Source organism: Ranitomeya variabilis, chromosome 4 (assembly GCF_051348905.1).
Source record: "Ranitomeya variabilis isolate aRanVar5 chromosome 4, aRanVar5.hap1, whole genome shotgun sequence".
Taxonomy (NCBI): Eukaryota; Metazoa; Chordata; class Amphibia; order Anura; family Dendrobatidae; genus Ranitomeya; species Ranitomeya variabilis.
This window is the reverse complement of record NC_135235.1, coordinates 212,730,814-212,754,338: the sequence shown is the minus strand read 5'-3', so window position 1 is coordinate 212,754,338 and position 23,525 is coordinate 212,730,814. Positions and strand designations below refer to the sequence as shown.

At 46.3% G+C, this 23,525-nt stretch overlaps 1 protein-coding gene across 1 annotated transcript in view; it reads left to right on the top strand.

Moving 5' to 3' along the window:
• The window catches only part of LOC143767780 (uncharacterized), a 76,521-nt gene that overhangs the window by 45,025 nt on the left and 7,971 nt on the right, over positions 1 to 23,525 (top strand). The window contains exons 9-10 of the mRNA XM_077256301.1: positions 165 to 308; positions 8,416 to 8,477. Of these exons, the coding sequence (XP_077112416.1) occupies positions 165 to 308; positions 8,416 to 8,477 (206 nt within the window). The remainder of the gene's footprint in view (positions 1 to 164; positions 309 to 8,415; positions 8,478 to 23,525) is intronic.

The window sequence follows — 23,525 nt, the reverse complement described above, 5'->3', positions numbered from 1 at the left end:
TTGCTTATTTCATTGTGCGAAAACCCATAAGTTATGATTTTTTCATTGATATTGCTAAACTTCTTTAGTCTTTCATGACATAACATAAAAACCTATGATTTATTAGTATAGATATTTTTTTCCTTTTATGTCTTTTTTTTTTCTTTCTTCTCTTCTTCTTTCAGATTTTCATGAATCGGCCATTTATAAAAGTGCAGGAGTTACAGCCGGAATTATATCTGGGACAGTCCTGGGAATTCTATTAATCGTTATTGTAAGCGTTCTTTTTTATAAGCGATGTGGACTTCAGCGAAAAAAGAAGAGGGCGGGTAAGGAGCAAACGGCTGTAATTAAGCTATTTTTTTTCTCCAGAACGGCACCCGTATGGTCTTCTGATTGCCCTCCAGTTATGTTGGAATCTTCAGGTCTCTCACACCGTGTTGAACTTCCATCTGTCACGGTGCCAGGGAGGGTTCTGTGCGGGAGGTCAATGCTGTCATGACGATGAAGTGGCCGAGGGCAAGTTCGCCCATGTATATCCATGATCTGGCTCAGCAGAACTTCCACACCCAGATTCCATTTTAACAAACATATCTTTACTGTTATACATTTTTCCTTAACACAGCGGAACACAATAATAAACAACACAAAATATGCCTATCCACAGAAATAACGTGTAATACAAACTGTCCCTCACTTTCCCTATCCACACGTTACCAGTCTCTTTGCTCCAGAAGGTTATCTTCCCACGTCGCAGGCCTGTCACTGCAGGGGGACGCTCCAGCCGAAGAGAAGACAACAGGGATTAAACAAAATTCCGTCTCTCAGGTCCAAACTGTAGTCCTTGGGGTACGGCAGGTAGGGGTGGAATGTTCGGCCTCTCAACAGAGGACCCGCTTACAGTTCGTGGGTTCAGGATCTGTGGAGATGTCACCACTGAGTGCTCTGCAGTGTGGGAGCTGGGAACAATCTGGATGTCAGCTTTCAAGAGAGGGGAATCATCCAGGCAATCTCCTATGTCGCATATATGGGAGGACGCCAGATCACACACTGATCTCTCTCTGCACAGACAGACTTCCCGGGCTTTTTCTTCCTCTCCTTCCTGATCACATGACACAGCAGGGGGGAGTTTTGCAAATACAGTTTGTTTCCCTGTAATCACATTCGGCATAGGTACAACTTCTGGCCACACGGGGGCAGTGTCTGTCACAGATTCTATGTCAATGATCACAGAACAGTCAGAGCCGGCCAGCTCATTACACGCCCCCCCACTTGAAGGTTGGCAGTCCCTGTCAACGACTGACTGATTCCAGGGCGGTGATGGCTGTGGAGGTTGTAGGACCCGGCTGTGAAAAGGGCCACACATATTGGTCTCTGTAGGACTGTCCCGGGGGCACTCCTGCGTTGGTCCTAGCTGTCCGCCTAACGGGTGCTAATCTCTCTCCCCGATCAGTCACCCCACTCTGCCCCAGTCGGTAAGTCAGTCGAGGAGGCAAGGGGTTCAGACGCGTCAGTCAGGCGAGCCGGGGTAGGTATGTCTTCTACCTCTACATCCCCGGTGTCGGTGTCTCCCACAGTATTAGTGATATCCATCTCTCTAGGTATCACAGGAGAGGAGTCAGGCTGAGAACGGCAGGGGCGCAACATGTTACGGTGCAGGGTGCGGAGGCTGCCGCTGTCTTCGCCTTGTACTTGGTAGACGGGGCCACCAGGGTACGGGTGTCCAATTATTCGATAGACTTCGGTCTCCCACTTGGGCCGGAGTTTTCCTTGCGGTTTCTTTATACGAACTAGGACTAGTTGACCCACACTCAGTAGGTCTTCTTGTACTGGAAGTGGATCAGCGTGGACCTGGTCCTGGATCTGCTGTTCCACCAGCCGGTAGACAGTTTCCATCCTTTGACGGTGTGCTTGTAGCCAGGAAGGATAGGTACCACAGGTGTCTTCATCAGGGTTAGACAGGTGTAGCTCATGGATGCCTTTGCCTGGGCGGCCAAAAAGGAGGGTGTAAGGCGTGTATCCGGTGACAGAATGGACTTGATTGTTATAGGCCCACAGCAGTTCTGGGAGGAATCGAGGCCAGTCGGGCTTTTTGTCTTCTGCTAAGGTTCGGATCAGTTGTAAGAGAGTCCGGTTGAAACGTTCACACGCGCCATTCCCTTGTGGATGATACGGGGTGGTCCTGGACTTCTTGATTCCATACATCTGCTGAAGTTCTTCAATGACTCGCCCTTCGAAACATGCCCCCTGATCCGAGTGCAGCCGCTCCGGACACCCGTAGACCCGAACGAAGTGTTGACAGATGGCCTGTGCAGCTGATTCGGCAGTCTGATCTTTGGTAGCAACAGCGACGGCGAATTTCGTGAAGTGGTCCACCATCACCAGACAGTACTGGTAGCCACTATTCGCCGTTCCGATCAACAGATAGTCCACCATCAACAACTCGAGGGGCCTGGATCTGCTAATAGTCTGGACGGGTGCACGCTGCTCAGTAGACTTGTGGAGTTCACATGTACGACAGCTTAGGCAGACGTTTTCAATCAGCTTACGGAGTCCTGGGCAAAAAATGAATTGCTGGGTCCACCGGAGGGTCTTGTCTATGCCAAAGTGGCCGTTCCTTCTGTGGGCTTCAGCCACCATCTCATGGGCTAGCTGCACCGGGACGACAATCTGCAAACATTCTTCCAGCATATGGGATAAAAGGACCCTGCGATACAAGACTCCATCCTTCACGATCAGCCGATCCCATTGGGCAAGTAGGGCACAGGCCCTGGTTGATAGTCGGGCTCTTACTTCGGAGGGTGGTTTCTCTTGTGTCTTCACATACTGTTTCAGTAAGACGTGTTCAGGGTCTCGATCTTGAAGCTTGGCCCATTCTTGTTGGGACAGGGGGGACCCCACTACGGCTTCGATTCCACCTACAGCATACTGGCGGCTATCTTCTATTTGTTTAGCTAGCCGGGCAAAGTCGGGCAGTTCATCTCCCTCCAACTCTTCATCCCGGTCCCCTACCGGTGGGGATGAGGTCACTCTGGAAAGGCTGTCAGCATTCTGATTCTCCTTCCCCGCTCTGTATTTAATTTTGTATTGGAATCTAGAGAGCCTTGCCATCCAGCGCTGTTCCATTGCCCCTAGTTTGGCATTTTCTAGGTGAGCAAGAGGATTGTTGTCTGTCACGACCAGCACCTCCGCCCCTGTTAGGTAGCCAGCAAACTTCTCTGTCATAGCCCAGGTCAGGGCCAGGAGTTCCAGGCGGAAAGAGCTGTAGTTGACGGGGTTCTTTTCGGTGTCACGGAGGGATCTACTGGCATAGGCTATTACGCGTTCCTTGTTATCTTGGACTTGGGAGAGGACCGCCCCGAGACCTTGAAGGCTGGCGTCGGTGTATAACTGGAACGGCAAGGTGTAGTCTGCAAATGCCAGAATAGGGGGTGACGTCAGAGCAGCTTGAAGCGCCCGGAAGGATTTTTCTTGGTCGGGCCCCCAGCTGATGCGTCGTCCTCTGGGACTGTTCGCGGTTCCTCGGAGGGTCTCATGCAGTGGTTCCGCAAGCCGGGCAAAGTCCTTGACAAATCGGTGGTAATAGCCCGCTAGCCCCAGGAAAGCCTGGACTTCTTTGATGGTAGTTGGCTGTGGCCACTCTTGGACAGCTGCTATCTTCTCTGGAGAGGGTTGGACACCTTCGGCCGAGATCCGGTGCCCCAGGTAATCGATCTCCTGCTGGAATAGACGGCACTTGCTGGGCTTCAACTTCAGGCCGTGTTTCTTCAAGCGCTGGAACACTTTGCCAAGCTTGTGAAGATGATCCTCGAAGGTGGCGGAGTATACCACGATGTCATCAAGGTATATCAGCGTGAATTCGAAGTTGAAATCTCCCAGACAGCATTCCATCAGTCTCTGAAAGGTCCCTGGTGCGTTACTCAAGCCGAATGGCATCCGGTCAAACTCGTACAGGCCCATGGGAAGGATGAAGGCGGTCTTTTCTCTGTCCTTCTCACTCATGGGGACCTGCCAATATCCACTGGCCAAGTCTAGAGACGAAAAATATTTGGCCTTTTTCAGGGCGGTCAGTGACTCTTCGATCCGGGGGAGTGGATAGGAGTCCCGGATCGTGCAAGCGTTCAGCCGACGGTAGTCTACGCAAAATCTCAGGGATCCATCTTTCTTTTTGACTATCACCACGGGTGCAGCCCATGGGCTCTGGCTTTCCCGCACCACTCCGGCGTGTAGCATAGATTCTAAGAGGCTCTTCACCTCCTGGTATTGTTGAGGTGGTATTTGTCGGTACCTCTCGCGAATAGGAACAGCATCGCCCGTGGGAATCTCGTGTTGGATACTAGTGGTGTACCCGAAGTCGGTGTCATGCTTTGCAAAGGAGTCTTGGTGTTCTTGCAGTAGTTTCTCCACTTGAGACACTTCCTGTTTGGTGTACTTGGAAGGGTCCAGTTGCACTTTTTCCAGTAGTTTTCGCCCAATGTCTTCATCATCTGCTTGAGCATTCATGGCTGAGACAGTTACCGTCCGGCCATCTTCTGTAGACGGGGTGAATTGTAAGGGTCCCATGGGGTTCACTTCCGTGGGTAGAGCATATACTCTGGCAAGTTGCGTGCCAGCCTTGAGAGCTACACCTACGTCTGCGGTGTTGTTTAGCCTGACAGGGACTCTTCCGTTCCTCACGACGGCTAGGGTGCGGGCGACTAGTGGGTTTAGCTTACCCCCAGTTGGAGCCCTCGGTGCGATTAACACTTCAACTCCTTCAAGTTGTCGGTTGGTGTTAAGAGGCAGGGAAATGACTGTCTCTTTTTCAGCGGGCAAAGTAATCCGAGTACAGCGGGGCACTTTAATGGCTGCTAGGGGTAGTTGTTCCTTTGCCATCTGTTGAAGTCCAACGGTCCGGATTACGCGCTGGAACGCCAGACGAGTCGGTTTATGTTTGGTAACTTTCTGCCAGTACTTGGGCCCTTTTCTTGTCAACAGCATAAGATCCAGGTCTTTCAAGATATTCATTCCGATTATTACTGGGGTCTCAGAGCCGAAGCCTTCCTTGACAATGACGATTCCTCGTTTCCCTAGGTCTTGTCCACAGGCCTTCGTATCCATCCAGGCGACTCCGGTTACTGGAATGGGTAGGTTATTAGCCGCAATTATCTTAATGGTGGTATCTGGATCACAAGCAGTTCTTGGTTTGAGGTACTTTTCATAAAACTGTTCAGAGATCGTGGTCACTTGCGACCCAGTGTCCATCAATCCTTGCACCGCAATTCCCTCCAGAATAACTTCAAGTATAGGACTACTCGAGGCAAGAGTACTCCATTGCTGGTTCTGTTTTCTACACCCCGTCCTCTGTCCCCCCCTGCTGCTCGAACCTCAGCTGCAGGGGTGTCTAGTTTAACGGCGGCCATTGTGGTGAAACCTGGCGTGGTGGCTCTGCTTGTGGATGTAGCTGATATTCTGTTCGTCGTGGTAACTGATGGTTTGTTCGTTGAGGACAACGATTCGCCTTGTGGCGAGGGTCACCACATGACCAACACGGTCCCGCGGGACGGCTAGGTCGTATCCGCTGGTCTCTCTGTTGTTCTAGTGTTAACTGTGACACCTGTTGCTGTAAATCTGCTACCATCTGTTTCAGCTCCTCGGTGTCACTGTTGGGCTGGTTACTGTTTAATATGGATCTGCACGCAGCGCTTTGAGTCCCCACATCCATGATGGGTCCCCTAGAACGTTCTATGGCTTCCTGCTTGACTTCAGCGAAGGTGAGAGTCGGCGTCATCCGAATCAAGTCCTGTAGCGTACGGTTAAGATACTGGTCTCTCAGCCCTATAACGAATTGGTCTCTCAGTACCAGGTCACGAGGAGCTATAGTAGCCAGTTGTTCCCCTCTTGCACAGACTTGTTCAAGGAGTACCTGAAGGGCATTTGCATATTGGGGAATGTCCTCCCATTCAAGCTGTGTCCGTCTGAAGAACAGGTACCGCAGTGTTCCCTGGTACGTAGTAGGTCCATAGGTCTTTTCCAGCACCCGCACCAAATCCTCCAACACACGCTGCCCCCTGACCGTCTCCAGTCTGACTGTCGTCCATGCCTCCCCCTCTAGCGTCAGTACCGCCATTTCTGCCAAGGTCTTAGGGTCAATATTATACATTTCTCCCAGTATCCGCACTTGTTCCGCCCACTCTGGTACGGGGTAGTTTCGCCCGCCAAATTTCCTGACTTGGTTTACAATGGACACCGGCGGCGGTTTCTGACTGTATACTGGGCCTGGGTGGGAATCCTGCTGGGCACAGATCCTGCCGACTACACCAGATGAAGTGGCCGAGGGCAAGTTCGCCCATGTATATCCATGATCTGGCTCAGCAGAACTTCCACACCCAGATTCCATTTTAACAAACATATCTTTACTGTTATACATTTTTCCTTAACACAGCGGAACACAATAATAAACAACACAAAATATGCCTATCCACAGAAATAACGTGTAATACAAACTGTCCCTCACTTTCCCTATCCACACGTTACCAGTCTCTTTGCTCCAGAAGGTTATCTTCCCACGTCGCAGGCCTGTCACTGCAGGGGGACGCTCCAGCCGAAGAGAAGACAACAGGGATTAAACAAAATTCCGTCTCTCAGGTCCAAACTGTAGTCCTTGGGGTACGGCAGGTAGGGGTGGAATGTTCGGCCTCTCAACAGAGGACCCGCTTACAGTTCGTGGGTTCAGGATCTGTGGAGATGTCACCACTGAGTGCTCTGCAGTGTGGGAGCTGGGAACAATCTGGAAGTCAGCTTTCAAGAGAGGGGAATCATCCAGGCAATCTCCTATGTCGCATATATGGGAGGATGCCAGATCACACACTGATCTCTCTCTGCACAGACAGACTTCCCGGGCTTTTTCTTCCTCTCCTTCCTGATCACATGACACAGCAGGGGGGAGTTTTGCAAATACAGTTTGCTTCCCTGTAATCACATTCGGCATAGGTACAACTTCTGGCCACACGGGGGCAGTGTCTGTCACAGATTCTATGTCAATGATCACAGAACAGTCAGAGCCGGCCAGCTCATTACAACATAACGACGTGCGCCATGACCATTTTGCTCAGATGCGTTGAATCCTCCCAGGTACCTTAGCAGTTGGATGTCGGGCACAGTGTAAGAGGCCCAAAGATTCCAACATGAGCGGACATGTGGCGATGAGAAGCAGAGGAGCCGGAGAGGCACGTGGTGAAGAGAGTAAAAGGATTTATTTTATTTAACCTTTGCATGGGCCATCAAAATTCAAATGGCTGAATCCTTGTGGAATTGAATCGCAAAACAATCCACATTTTAGCGACTGCGGAATTTTGAAAATTTTGAGTAGAATTCAATTCTACTCATGTTTATTTGCTCATTTCTAGCTCTAAACTTCCAAAATGGGAACTGATCAATCCTTTTAGCAATTAGAGGTAAATTAGTAGTTAAAGATGACACTTGCACATAGGGTATCTGTTGGCCAAATTCTTAGCGGAACTGAGTTTGCACACCATGGAATAAAATTGCACATCAAGAAAGATCTGCGTGAATGCTCCAATTCTTTCAATTTCTTGTGACTTACATATATGGAGAGGTTTGGAAAGATAACTGTCAAATGAGAATTCTGCCAAAAGTTTCCTTTGTAAACTCCTCATAAATGTGTTCTGTATATGTGGAAGACACCACAAAAATTATCATCTTTGGACAACTATACTCCACGTGTATGGAGGCTTAAAGGGACTCTATAGGCAGATTTTTGCTATGGAATATGAAAGCAGTATAATGTAGGGGCACAGATTCTTATTCAAGTAATATATCACGTACTGGGCTGCTTGGTGTAGTTTTCATAAAATCCATGTTTTCTCTGTTGTAGATGAAGCAGTTCCATGAATGCTGAGCTCTGTATAACCCCGTCCACACCATTGATTGAGAGTTTTCGGTGTATACTTTACATTGTCAACACATTGCCAATCAGTGGTGGGGGCGTGGTTGGAAAGAGCAGTGGAACTGCTTGGCATGTGATAATCTCTGGCTGATAAAACACTGATTGTATTGAAACTACAGCATGCAAACCAGCAAATGACATCTCCCTGGAATCAGAATCTTTGCCCCTACTTTATGCTGCTCTCAGATTAATCAGCATAAACCTGCTGACAGATTCCCTTTAAGGGGTCAACTTCCCATATCGGCCTGTTTTCAGTTTATCTGTATAGGCTTGGTGTGAAAAATTGCCCCGATAATCTCAGCACTATATGGTAAGGACGTATTAATAGCTATGACTATTCGGAAACATACGTTCTTTACACAGACATCAAGCTTGACCAACAAAATGACTTTCTCATTTCTCAGATCACTAGTAAAACGTTCATAATTGGTAATGCCCAATTACTTTACAAGCTTATAATTATCACTTATTTATTTTAAATTAATTAGGACCACCAGTAGATGGACCAGGACAATATGCCATATATAACAACATACTGGACCCAGCAACAGTGAGTGATACATAAAACCTGTGTTATAAGACTTGATTGTTGGAGTAATGGCAAAAAATGCAGACTTATCCTGAAGGCACCTGGTTGAGCAGATAGCAGATGAGTCTGTTTGCTGAGACTGTATTGTATGACCTCTCAGTGTTTTGCTTGGGGCAATTATTTTCCTGTATCCTCCATGCTGAGATGACGAAGATAACAGTTGCAGTATGTCCCTAGTGAAACAGTTCATTATCCCGCAATGTGTGAGTGCTGAACGATTCTACTGAAAGCTGAAATCTGCAACATTCACAGCACAAAAATTCTTCAGCCTAACCTAAATACATAGAATTACAAATGAATGTTAGTCATAATTCGATCAGTCTTGTTTACATCATAGAATCCTAGAATGTTAAAGTTGGAAAGGGACCTCCAGGGTCATCGTGTCCAACCCCCTGCTCAATGGAGGATTCACTAAACCATCTGACACAGATGTCTGTCCAGCCTCTGTTTGAAGAATTCCATGGAAGGAGAACTCACCACTAGTGGTGAGCATTCCGATATTGCAAATATCGGGTATCGGCCGATATTCGCTGTATCGGAATTCCGATACCGAGTTCCGATATTTCTGCGATATCGGAAATCGGAATCGGAAGTTCCCACAGTGCAAAAATGCAGGATAATTGAGTGTGGGCGGTCCGTGGGCAGAGACTGCATGTCTCTGTGTGGGCGAGGTCTGCGTGGGACCGTGGGTGGTCTGTGCGTGCCTGCCGGGGTTCTGTACGGCCTGCCGGGGGGTCTGTACAGCCTCTCCGGGGTCTGTGTGGCTTGCCGGGGGGTCTGTGCGGCCTCTCCGGGGTCTGTACGGCCTGCCGGGGGGTCTGTACAGCCTCTCCGGGGTCTGTGCGGCTTGCCGGGGGTCTGTATGGCCTGCTTGGGGGTCTGTACGGCCTCTCCGGGGTCTGTGCGGACTGCCGGGGGTCTTTGTGTCTGTGCAGGCATCGTCCGATGGGACTACAAGTCGCATCGGGCTATGCCTGCTACAATGACAGTGATTGATTGACACATTAGCCAATGATGGGACAGTAGTAGTCCCATCATCCGGCTAATGTGTTGAATGTAAAAAATAAAATAAAATACTCCATACATGCTACATACATGCTACATACATACATGCTACATACATGCTACATACTACATACATACATGCTACATACATACATACTACATACATGCTACATACATACTACATACATACTACATACATACTACATACATACATGCTATATACATGCTACATGCTACATACATGCTACGTACATGCTACATGCTACATACATGCTACGTACACTCACCGGCCACTTTATTAGGTACACCATGCTAGTAACGGGTTGGACCCCCTTTTGCCTTCAGAACTGCCTCAATTCTTCGTGGCATAGATTCAACAAGGTGCTGGAAGCATTCCTCAGAGATTTTGGTCCATATTGACATGATGGCATCACACAGTTGCCGCAGATTTGTCGGCTGCACATCCCAAAGATGCTCCATACAAGGCAGGATGGATCCATGCTTTCATGTTGTTTACGCCAAATTCTGACCCTACCATCCGAATGTCGCAGCAGAAATCGAGACTCATCAGACCAAGCAACGTTTTTCCAATCTTCTACTGTCCAATTTCGATGAGCTTGTACAAATTGTAGCCTCAGTTTCCTGTTCTTAGCTGAAAGGAGTGGTACCCGGTGTGGTCTTCTGCTGCTGTAGCCCATCTGCCTCAAAGTTCGACGCACTATGCGTTCAGAGATGCTCTTAGGCCTACCTTGGTTGTAACGGGTGGCGATTTGAGTCACTGTTGCCTTTCTATCAGCCCGAACCAGTCTGCCCATTCTCCTCTGACCTCTGGCATCAACAAGGCATTTCCGCCCACAGAACTGCCGCTCACTGGATTTTTTTTCTTTTTCGGACCATTCTCTGTAAACCCTAGAGATGGTTGTGCGTGAAAATCCCAGTAGATCAGCAGTTTCTGAAATACTCAGACCAGCCCTTCTGGCACCAACAACCATGCCACGTTCAAAGGCACTCAAACCACCTTTCTTCCCCATACTGATGCTCGGTTTGAACTGCAGGAGATTGTCTTGACCATGTCTACATGCCTAAATGCACTGAGTTGCCGCCATGTGATTGGCTGATTAGAAATTAAGTGTTAACAAGAAGTTGGACAGGTGTACCTAATAAAGTGGCCGGTGAGTGTACATGCTACATACTACATGCATGCTACATGCTACATACATGCTACACACATACTACATACATACATGCTATATACATGCTACATGCTACATAAATGCTACGTACATGCTACATGCTACATACATGCTACATACATGCTACGTACATGCTACATACTACATGCATACATGCTACATGCATGCTACATGCTACATACATGCTACATGCTACATACATACATACTACATACATACTGCATACATACTGCATACATACATACATGCTGACTTATATTACCTAACAAGGTATGAAGTGACACATTAGTGAATAGAAGTAAAAGATATCTTTATTAACATATAATTTTAAAATTACAAATCTTAAAAAGACAGGATGATGTAAAAAATTGGACCTCCAAAGCACGAACAGGGGGTGACCCGCAAACCCCGATTGCAATATATTTTTTAATAAACTAAATATATATATATATATATATATATATATATATATATATATATATATATATATATAATATTGCTACGTTGGAATTAGTATCCCTATAGAGAAGGAAGGCTGACTATGTGGATGGACGTGAAGCGTCTCTCTAGGAATACCGCATGACAGTCTGATATCTAAATTGAAGGGTATAACTAAAAAATAGACAACCAATGATATATATATATATATATATATATATATATATATATATATATATATATATGTATATTTGGCAATACCCTCACGTCAGGAAATTAGGAAAGGCTTTGGTAGCAGTAACGGTAAATTTCATAATAACACAAAGGTGGCAATGGTAATTACTGCTGTGCATAAGAAAGTAATGGCAATGATGCCATAAAGAAGATTGGCCACTAGGTGGCAGTGTGATACACAAGGAGGAAAGCTTGGGTTCCTATGGCGGACAGCCAGGTTGAGAAGAGGAACAAGAAGAAATTAATCACAAAGCCAAGAGATATTTACCTGACGATGAGTGGAGACAGGTGAAGATAGGGGTGGGAGGGCAGGTCACCTCCTGTGCCCAAATGGCACTATCACTACAGATCTGTATGGGAAGCCAACTTCCACCAATTCTTTCCTGCACGCCACTTCCTCCCACCCTCCAGCAACCATTAAGGGTATCCCCACTGGCCAGTTTCTAAGGGCCAAGAGGATGTGTTCCCAAAACAGTGATTTTGAAAAGCAGGCCCTGGATCTAACAGATAGATTCAGAAACAGGGGATACAATAAACGCTCCATAAGACAGGGCTATAAAAAAGCCCAAAAAGCCCCAAGGGAACAACTCCTATATCCGGGATACAAAGATGCCAGCCCCCAAGACAATCAAGTAAGGTTCATTTCAACCTATCATAATCAGTGGATGGACATAAAAAATATTTTTAAGAAACATTGGCATATATTAATGACAGACCCGGTCCTTAAAAAATGCCTCCCCTCACAAAAGAAGCCGCAACCTTAAAGACATGTTGGTCCATAGCCATTATAACCCTACCTCTAATCCACTAGGTCCAACCACCCCACAGGGCTTTTTTCCATGTGGGCTATGCAAAGCATGTGGGAACTTGAAAAAAGCAAAAAAATTCTCACCATTTACCATTGCCACCTTTGTGTTATTATGAAATTTACTGTTACTGCTACCAAAGCCTTTCCTAATTTCCTGACGTGAGGGTATTGCCAAATATACATATATATATCATTGGTTGTCTATTTTTTAGTTATACCCTTCAATTTAGATATTAGACTGTCATGCGGTATTCCTAGAGAGACGCTTCACGTCCATCCACATAGTCAGCCTTCCTTCTCTATAGGGATACTAATTCCAACGTAGCAATATTATATATATATATATTTAATTTATTTAAAAATATATTGCAATCGGGGTTTGCGGGTCACCCCCTGTTCGTGCTTTGGAGGTCCAATTTTTTACATCATCCTGTCTTTTTAAGATTTGTAATTTTAAAATTATATGTTAATTAAGATATCTTTTACTTCTATTCACTAATGTGTCACTTCATACCTTGTTAGGTAATATAAGTCAGCATCTATAATCGAAGTGCTAATGTTTTGCCTATATTAAACCCCTCTTTTTTCAGATTATGGGATTAATACATACATACATGCTACATACATGCTACTTGCTACATACATGCTACATACATACTACATACATACATACAACATACATACTGCATACATACTACATACATACATACATACATACTCCATACATACATACTGCATACATACATACATACTACATACACACTACATACATACATACATACTACATACAATACATTCATACATTACATACAATACAAACATACAGACATACAGTACATTAAACATGGATTACATACTCACCATTACTTGTCATTTTGATCCCCGAAGCCAGTGTCATCTGTGAAAAATATGAAAAAAACAAACAACCAATATACTCCCTGTCCGCAGAAATCCATGAGTGTCCCACGACAATCTCCTGCGGAGAATGGCAACAACAGCTGTTGCAACCGCTCTCCAGGGGCTCCAGGAACACAATGACGGGAGGAAGGTATCCTTCCGCATTGTATTCCTCCGCCGCTGTAAAAAAAAGTTCCTAGTCTCACTTTATGGCGTTGCTGGGTGAGAAATTTTCCCAGGCAGCAATTGCCATAAAGTGAGACTTTGTCCTAAGGTAACCTCTCAGTAATGCACTGCAGGAGCCATTGTCTCCTGTCAGTGTGTCACTGAGGGTCCTATAGAGCAGTGACATCACCCGATGTCACTGTTCTACAGGGGAGATCGTCGTGGGACACTCGTTATTAATTGGACTACAGCGGACAGGTAGTATGTGGCTTATTATTTTACGTTTTTTGCAGGCGCTGAAGTATGGTAAGTATGGTGAAATGAAGAATATTAAAATACTTTTTCCTAATGTGTGTGTGTTTTATTAACCCTTTCTTACTATTGGATTAATAATGGATAGGCGTCTTATTGACGCCTCTCCGTTATTAACCCGGCTTAATGTCACCTTACAATAGCAAGGTGACATTAACCCCTTTTTACCCCATATCCCACCACTACACGGGAGTGGGAAGAGAGGGGCTAAGTGCCGGAATTGGCGCATCTTACAGATGCGCCATTTCCGGGGCGGCTGCGGACTGGTATTTGTAGCCGGGGGGGAAATATCCATGGCCCCTCTCTAGGCTATGAATATCAGCCCGCAGCTGTCTGCATAGCCTTTCTGGCTATAAAATATAGGGGGACCCCACATCATTTTTTTGGGGGGTCCAACTATTTTAATAGCCAGTAAAGGCTATGCAGACAGCTGCGGGCTGATATTCATAGCAGGCTACAAATATTGGCCCCCGGCCGTCGGCTTTCCCCCTCTGGCACAGAAAATTGCGCCGGAGCCCACGCCGTTTTTTTCCGTTTTTTTTTTTAATTCAAAGCTCATAAAGGCCTCTTTCGCACTTGCGTCGGTACAGGTCCGTCGCTATGCAGTTTTTCAACGCATCCGCTGCCCATCCTGAAGTCCGGGGAGGAGGGGGAGGAGTTTCTGCCGCGAATGCACGGTAGAAAATGGCGTACGCGACGGACAAAAAAAACGTTCACTTGAACGTTTTTTCATGCCGACGGTCCGCCAAAACGCGACATGTAGTTTTTGGTGCAGTTTTTGGTGCAGGTTTTGATGCAGTTTTTGATGCGGTTTTAGATGCTGTTTTTGATGCAGTTTTCATTCTGTTTTTTGACCGGTTTTGATGCAGTTTTTGGAAATAAATAAACGGAAAATGTTCATGATTTGAATGGAATCATGCATGAAAAAACGGATTCGGAGCCCGTATTCATCATTTCACATCTGTTTCATCCATTTTTTGCTGATCCGTCGCTGTGCATTTTTTCACCGGACAGAAAAAACGTTCCTCTGTGTGTGTTTTCCGTCCAGCAGAAAAAAATGGATAGGCCGGAAAAAAACGGATCCGGTGGAAAAAAACGGATCTGGCGGAAAAACACGGATCCGGTGGAAAAAACGGATCTGGCGGAAAAAAATAGATCTGGCGGAAAAAAACGGATCTGGCGGAAAAAAACAGATCCTGCAAATGTGCTCGCAGGATGCGTTTTTTTCCCATAGACTTGTATTAGCGACGGATCGCGATGGATGGTCACACGTCGCGTCCGTCGTGCAACGGATCCGTTGTGTTTTGGCAGACCATTGGCACGAAAAAATGTTCAAGCGAACGCTTTTTTGTCCATCACGTCTGCCATTTTCTACAGCGCATGTGCGGCAGAAACTCTGCCCCCTCCTCCCCGCACTTCAGAATGGGCAGCGGATGCGTTGAAAAACTGCATCCGCTGCCCACGTCGGGCACAAATTTCACAACGTACGTTGGTACATTGGCCCGACGCATAGCGACGGACCCGTACCGACGCAAGTGTGAAAGAGGCCTTTATGAGCGTTGAATTTAAAAAAAAAAAAAAACGGAAAAAAACGGCGTGGGCTCCCGCGCAATTTTCTGCCCAGAGGGGGAAAGCCGATGACCGGGGGCCAATATTTGCAGCCTGCTATGAATATCAGCCCGCAGCTGTCTGCATAGCCTTTACTGGCTATTAAAATAGGGGGACCCCCCCAAAAATGACGTGGGGTCCCCCTATATTTTATAGCCAGAAAGGCTACGCAGACAGCTGTGGGCTGATATTCATAGCCTAGAGAGGGGCCATTTCCGGGGTGGCTGTGGACTGATATTTGTAGCCGGGGGGGCTACAAATATCAGTCCACAGCCGCCCCGGAAATGGCGCATCTGTAAGATGTGCCAATTCCAGCACTTAGCCCCTCTCTTCCCACTCCTGTGTAGCGGTGGGATATGGGGTAATAAGTAGTGTTGAGCATTCCGATGCCGCAAGTATCGGCCGATACTTGCGGTATCGGAATTCCGATACCGTGTTCCGATACTTTTGTGATATCGGAAATCGGAATCGGATCCATCTTCATGTAAAAAATAAAGAATTAAAATAAAAAATATGGATATACTCACCTCTCCGGCGGCCCCTGGACCTTACCGATATAACTGGCAGCCTCCGTTCCTAAGAATGAGCGTGTGAAGGGCCTTCGATGATGTCGCGGCTTCTGATTGGTCGCGTGACCGCTCATGTGACCGCTCACGCGACCAATCACAAGCTGCGACGTCATCGCAGGTCCTTCACGCGCTCATTTTTAGGAACGGAGGCTGCCGGTTACATCGGTAAGGTCCAGGGGCCGCCGGAGAGGTGAGTATATCCATATACTCACCTCTCCGGCGGCCCCTGAACCTTACCGCTGTAACAGGCAGCCTCCGTTCCTAAGAATGAAGAGTTTAGGACCTTCGATGATGTCGCGGCTTGTGATTGGTCGCGTGAGCGGTCACATGAGCGGTCACGCGACCAATCAGAAGCTGCGACGTCATTGAAGGCCCTTCACGCGCTCATTCTTAGGAACGGAGGCTGCCGGTTAACAGCGGTAAGGTCCAGGGGCCGCGGGAGAGGTGAGTATATCCATATTTATTATTTTAATTCTTTATTTTTTACATTAATATGGATCCCAGGGCCTGAAGGAGAGTTTCCTCTCCTTCAGACCCTGGGAACCATCCAGGATACCTTCCGATACTTGAGTCTCATTGACTTGTATTGGTATCGGGTATCGGTATCGGCGATATCCAATATTTTTCAGGTATCGGCCGATACTATCTGATACCGATACTTTCAAGTATTGGAAGGTATCGCTCAACACTAGTAATAAAGGGTTAATGTCACCTTGCTATTGTAAGGTGACATTAAGCCGGGTTAATAACGGAGAGGCGTCAATAAGACGCCTGTCCATTATTAATCCAATAGTAAAAAAGGGTTAATAAAACACGCACACATTAGGAAAAAAGTATTTTAATATTCTTCATTTCACCATACTTACCATACTTCAGCGCCTGCAAAAAACATAAAATAATAAACCGCATACATGACAGGAGACAATGGCTCCTGCAGTGCATCACTGAGAGGTTACCTTAGGACAAAGTCTCACTTTATGGCAATTGCTGCCTGGGAAAATTTCTCACCCAGCAATGCCATAAAGTGAGACTAGGGACTTTTTTTTTACAGCGGCGGAGGAATACAAAGCGGAAGGATACCTTCCTCCTGTCATTGTGTTCCTGGAGCCCCTGGAGAGCGGTTGCAACAGCTGTTGCTGCCGTTCTCCACGGGAGATCATCGTGGGACACTCGTGGATTTCTGTGGACAAGGAGTATATTGGCTGTTTGTTTTTTTCATATTTTTTACAGGTTGACACTGGCTTCGGGGATCAAAATGACAAGTAATGGAGAGTCTGTAATCTATGTTTAATGTACTGTATGTCTATATGTATGTCATGTATGTATGTATGTATGTAGTATGTATGTAGTATGTATGTATGTAGCATGTATGTAGCATGTAGTGTCATGGTTCCCAATGGCAAGGGAACGTAAAAAACACATAAGTAACGAACGAGCTCTCGGGTGATGGAAACTCGAGTTGACCGTGAGCTAAATCTACCACACAACTAACAGTAGCCAGGGAGCATACCTACGGCTTCCTATATGCCACGCGCCAGCCGGAGGACTAACTACGCCTGGTAGAGGAAGAAACAGACCTGGCTTACCTCTAGGGAAATACCCCAAAAGATGATAGCAGCCCCCCACATGTAATAACGGTGAATTAAGAGGAAAAGACATACACAGTATGAAAGTAGATTTAGCAAAGAGAGGTCCACTTACTAGATAGCAGAAGGATACAAAAGAGGACTTCACGGTCAACTGAAAACCCTTTCAAAAACCATCCTGAAATTACTTTAAGACTCCTGTGTCAACTCATGACACAGGAGTGGCAATTTCAGCCCGCAAGAGCTTCCAGCTACAGAGAATTACAAAAACTGCAAACTGGACTAAAGGTACAAAACAAAAGGACAAAGTCCACTTAGCTGATCAGCAGACTAGTAGCAGGAACATGCAACCGAAGGCTCTGGTTACAATGATGACCGGCAAGGAAATGACTGGAGAGCAAGGCTAAATAGGAAACTCCCAAACACTGATGGAAGCAGGTGAACAGAAGAAGCAAAGTGCAAACAAGTCACCAGTACCACCAGCAACCACCAGGGGAGCCCAAAAAGCGGATACACAACAGTACCCTCCCCTTAAGGAGGGGGCACCGAACCCTCACAAGAACCGCCAGGGCGATCTGGATGAGCCCTATGAAAGGCACGAACCAAATCCGAGGCATGAACATCAGAGGCAGTTACCCAAGAATTATCTTCCTGACCGTAGCCTTTCCATTTAACCAGATATTGAAGTCTCCGTCTGGAAATACGGGAGTCCAAGATCTTCTCCACGACGTACTCCAATTCACCCTCCACCAGCACAGGAGCAGGAGGTTCAGTAGAAGGAACCACCGGTACCTCATATCTCCGCAACAACGACCGATGGAACACATTATGGATAGCGAAAGATGCCGGGAGGTCCAAACGAAAGGAAACAGGGTTAAGAATCTCCAAAATCCTATAAGGACCGATGAACCGAGGCTTAAATTTGGGAGAAGAAACCCTCATAGGGACAAAACGGGAAGACAACCACACCAAGTCCCCAACGCGAAGGTGGGGACCAACACGACGACGACGGTTAGCAAACTGCTGAGTCCTCTCCTGGGACAATTCCAAATTATCCACCACTTGTCCCCAAATCCGATGCAACCGATCCACCACCGCATCCACTCCAGGACAATCCGAAGATTCAACCTGACCAGATGAAAAACGCGGATGAAACCCTGAATTGCAAAGGAAAGGAGAAACCAAAGTGGCAGAACTAGCCCGATTATTAAGAGCAAACTCCGCCAACGGCAGAAAGGCAACCCAATCATCCTGATCCGCAGACACAAAACACCTCAAATAAGTCTCCAAAGTTTGATTAGTTCGCTCCGTCTGGCCATTGGTCTGAGGATGGAATGCAGACGAAAAGGACAAATCAATGCCCAACCTGGCACAGACTGCCCGCCAAAATCTAGACACGAACTGGGTACCCCTGTCAGAAACGATGTTTTCCGGAATACCATGCAAGCGAACCACATTTTGAAAAAACAGAGGGACCAACTCAGATGAGGAAGGCAACTTAGGCAATGGCACCAAATGAACCATTTTAGAAAAACGGTCACACACCACCCAGATGACAGACATCTTCTGAGAAACAGGGAGATCCGAGATAAAGTCCATAGAGATGTGCGTCCAAGGCCTCTTCGGAATAGGCAAGGGCAACAACAACCCACTAGCCCTAGAACAACAAGGCTTGGCCCGAGCACACACATCGCAAGACTGCACAAAAACACGCACATCTCGAGATAGGGAAGGCCACCAGAAGGATCTAGCCACCAAATCTCTGGTGCCAAAAATTCCCGGATGACCTGCCAGAGTAGAAGAATGAACTTCCGAGATGACTCTAGTGGTCCACTCGTCAGGAACAAACAGTCTACCAGACGGACAACGATCAGGTCTATCCGCCTGAAATTCTTGCAAAGCACGTCGCAAATCTGGAGAGACAGCAGACAAAACCACTCCATCCTTAAGGACACCAGCAGGTTCAGAATTCCCAGGAGAGTCAGGCTCAAAACTCCTAGAAAGAGCATCTGCTTTCACATTCCTAGAACCCGGTAAGTACGAGACCACAAAATTAAACCGGGAAAAGAACAACGACCAACGTGCCTGTCTAGGATTCAGGCGCCTGGCAGACTCCAAATAAATTAAATTCTTGTGATCAGTCAAAACTACCACCTGATGTCTGGCACCCTCAAGCCAATGACGCCACTCCTCAAATGCCCACTTCATGGCCAAAAGCTCCCGATTACCAACATCATAGTTTCGCTCGGCGGCCGAAAATTTTCGCGAAAAGAACGCACAAGGTCTCATCACTGAGCAGTCGGAACTTTTCTGCGACAAAACCGCCCCCGCTCCAATCTCGGAAGCATCGACCTCATCCTGAAAGGGAAGAGAAACATCAGGCTGGCGCAACACAGGGGCAGACAAAAAGCGGCGCTTAAGCTCCCGAAAGGCCTCCACAGCAGCAGGGGACCAATTGGCAACATCAGCACCCTTTTTAGTCAAATCCGTCAGAGGTTTAGCAATGCCAGAAAAACCAGCTATAAATCGACGATAAAAATTAGCAAAGCCCAAGAATTTCTGGAGACTCTTCAAAGAAGTAGGCTGCGTCCAGTCGTAAATAGCCCGAACCTTGACAGGGTCCATCTCAATAGAAGAAGGGGAAAAAATATACCCCAAAAATGAAATTTTTTGAACCCCAAAAACACACTTTGAACCCTTTACCCACAAAGAATTCTCCCGCAAAACCTGAAAAACCCTCCTGACCTGCTGAACATGAGACTCCCAGTCATCAGAAAAAATCAAAATATCATCCAAGTACACAATCATAAATTTATCCAAATATTCCCGGAAAATATCATGCATTAAGGACTGAAAGACAGAAGGTGCATTAGAAAGGCCGAAAGGCATTACCAAATACTCAAAATGGCCCTCAGGCGTATTAAATGCGGTCTTCCACTCATCCCCCTGCTTAATTCGCACCAAATTATACGCCCCACGAAGATCAATCTTAGAGAACCACTTAGCCCCCCTTATGCGAGCAAACAAATCAGTCAGCAAAGGCAACGGATACTGATATTTGACTGTAATTTTATTCAGGAGACGATAATCAATACAAGGCCTCAGAGAGCCATCCTTTTTAGAGACAAAGAAAAAAACGGCTCCTAAAGGTGATGAAGAAGGACGAATATGTCCCTTTTCCAGGGACTCCTTAATATACTCGCGCATAGCAGCATGTTCAGGTACAGATAGGTTAAACAAACGACCCTTTGGAAATTTACTGCCAGGAATCAGATCTATGGCGCAATCACAATCCCTGTGAGGAGGGAGTGAACCAATCTTAGGCTCTTCAAAAATATCACGATAATCAGACAAAAATGCCGGAATCTCAGATGGAATAAATGACGAAATGGACACCATAGGAGTGTTCCCATGAGCCCCCCGACATCCCCAGCTTAACACAGACATAGCCTTCCAGTCAAGGACTGGGTTATGAGACTGTAACCATGGTAATCCAAGCACCAAAACATCATGTAAATTGTACAACACAAGGAAGCGAATCACCTCCTGATGGTCTGGAGTCATACGCATAGTCACTTGCGTCCAGAACTGTGGTTTATTACAAGCCAAAGGTGTAGAATCAATACCCTTCAGAGGTATAGGGACTTCCAGAGGCTCTAAATCAAACCCACAGCGCCTGGCAAAGGACCAGTCCATAAGACTCAGAGCGGCGCCCGAGTCCACATAGGCATCCACGGTAATAACTGATAATGAACAAATCAAGGTTACAGACAAAATAAATTTGGACTGTAAAGTGCCAATTGAAATGGACTTGTCAACCTTCCTAGTACGCTTAGAGCATGCCGATATAACATGAGCAGAATCACCACAATAGAAGCATAACCCATTTTTACGCCTATAATTCTGCCGCTCGCTTCTGGACATAACTCTGTCACATTGCATTTTCTCTGGCGTCTCTTCAGAAGATACCGCCAAATAGTGCACGGGTTTGCGCTCCCGCAAACGCCGATCAATCTGAATTGCCATTGTCATGGACTCATTCAGACCTGTAGGCGCAGGGAACCCGACCATAACATCTTTAACGGCATCAGAAAGGCCCTCTCTGAAATTTGCCGCTAAGGCGCACTCATTCCACTGAGTAAGCACAGACCACCTACGAAATTTTTGGCAGTATATCTCCGCTTCATCTTGCCCTTGAGATAGGGCTATCAAAGCTTTTTCAGCTTGAATCTCCAAATTAGGTTCCTCATAAAGCAACCCTAAAGCCAGGAAAAACGCATCCACATTGAGCAACGCAGGATCCCCTGGTGCCAATGAAAATGCCCAATTTTGAGGGTCACCTCGCAGCAAAGAGATTACAATCTTAACCTGCTGGACAGGATCTCCTGAGGAGTGAGGTCTGAGAGAAAGGAATAATTTACAATTATATTTGAAATTCAAAAACCGAGATCTATCTCCGGAAAACACCTCTGGTGTAGGGATTTTAGGTTCAGAAATAGGAGCATGTATAACAAAATCTTGTAAATTTTGAACCTTCGTAGCAAGATTATTTAAACCTGCAGCCAAACTCTGGACATCCATGTTAAACAGCTAAGGTCAGAGCCATTCAAGGGTTAAGAGGAGGTAAGAAGCAGCTAGACAGCAATTAAGGGCTAGGCAGCAAAACTCTGAGGGAAAGAAAAAAAAAAAAATTTCCCTTCAACACTTCTTTTTCTCCTGCTTCAGCCCAAACAATTAACACTTTGTAGGCCGGTCATACTGTCATGGTTCCCAATGGCAAGGGAACGTAAAAAACACATAAGTAATGAACGAGCTCTCGGGTGATGGAAACTCGAGTTGACCGTGAGCTAAATCTACCACACAACTAACAGTAGCCAGGGAGCATACCTACGGCTTCCTATATGCCACGCGCCAGCCGGAGGACTAACTACGCCTGGTAGAGGAAGAAACAGACCTGGCTTACCTCTAGGGAAATACCCCAAAAGATGATAGCAGCCCCCCACATGTAATAACGGTGAATTAAGAGGAAAAGACATACACAGTATGAAAGTAGATTTAGCAAAGAGAGGTCCACTTACTAGATAGCAGAAGGATACAAAAGAGGACTTCACGGTCAACTGAAAACCCTTTCAAAAACCATCCTGAAATTACTTTAAGACTCCTGTGTCAACTCATGACACAGGAGTGGCAATTTCAGCCCGCAAGAGCTTCCAGCTACAGAGAATTACAAAAACTGCAAACTGGACAAAAGGTACAAAACAAAAGGACAAAGTCCACTTAGCTGATCAGCAGACTAGTAGCAGGAACATGCAACCGAAGGCTCTGGTTACAATGATGACCGGCAAGGAAATGACTGGAGAGCAAGGCTAAATAGGAAACTCCCAAACACTGATGGAAGCAGGTGAACAGAAGAAGCAAAGTGCAAACAAGTCACCAGTACCACCAGCAACCACCAGGGGAGCCCAAAAAGCGGATACACAACAATGTAGTATGCATGTAGCATGTATGTAGTGTGTATGTAGCATGTATGTAGCATGTATGTAGTGTGTATGTAGCATGTATGTAGCATGTAGTATGTATGTAGCATGTATGTAGCATGAAGCATGTATGTAGCATGTATGTCGCATGTAGCATGTATGTAGCATGTGTGTAGCATGTATGTATGTATGTATGGATTTTTTTTAATTTTTTTTTACATTCAACACATTAGCCGGATGATGGGACTACTACTGTCCCATCATTGGCTAATGTGTCAATCACTGTCAGTGTAGCAGGCATCGTCGCATAATAGACAGGTCATGTGACTGACAGCTGCCAGATTCCTATATGGTACATTTGTTGCTCTTGTAGTTTGTCTGCTTATTAATCAGATTTTTATTTTTGAAGGATAATACCAGACTTGTGTGTGTTTTAGGGCGAGTTTCGTGTGTCAAGTTGTGTGTGTTGAGTTGCGTGTGGCGACATGCATGTAGGGACTTTTGTGAGATGATTTTTGTGTGGCGACATGCGTGTAGCAACTTTTTGTGTGTCGAGTTGCATGTGACAGGTTAGTGTAGCTGTCATGAATCCCCAATGGCTAGGGATAGCACAGGACAAGCAAAGTACAAATAGATAACGGACGAGCTCTAGGGTGATGGAACCTGGGCTGACCGCTGCCCTATGCCTGACAAACGCAACTAGAGATAGCCAGGGAG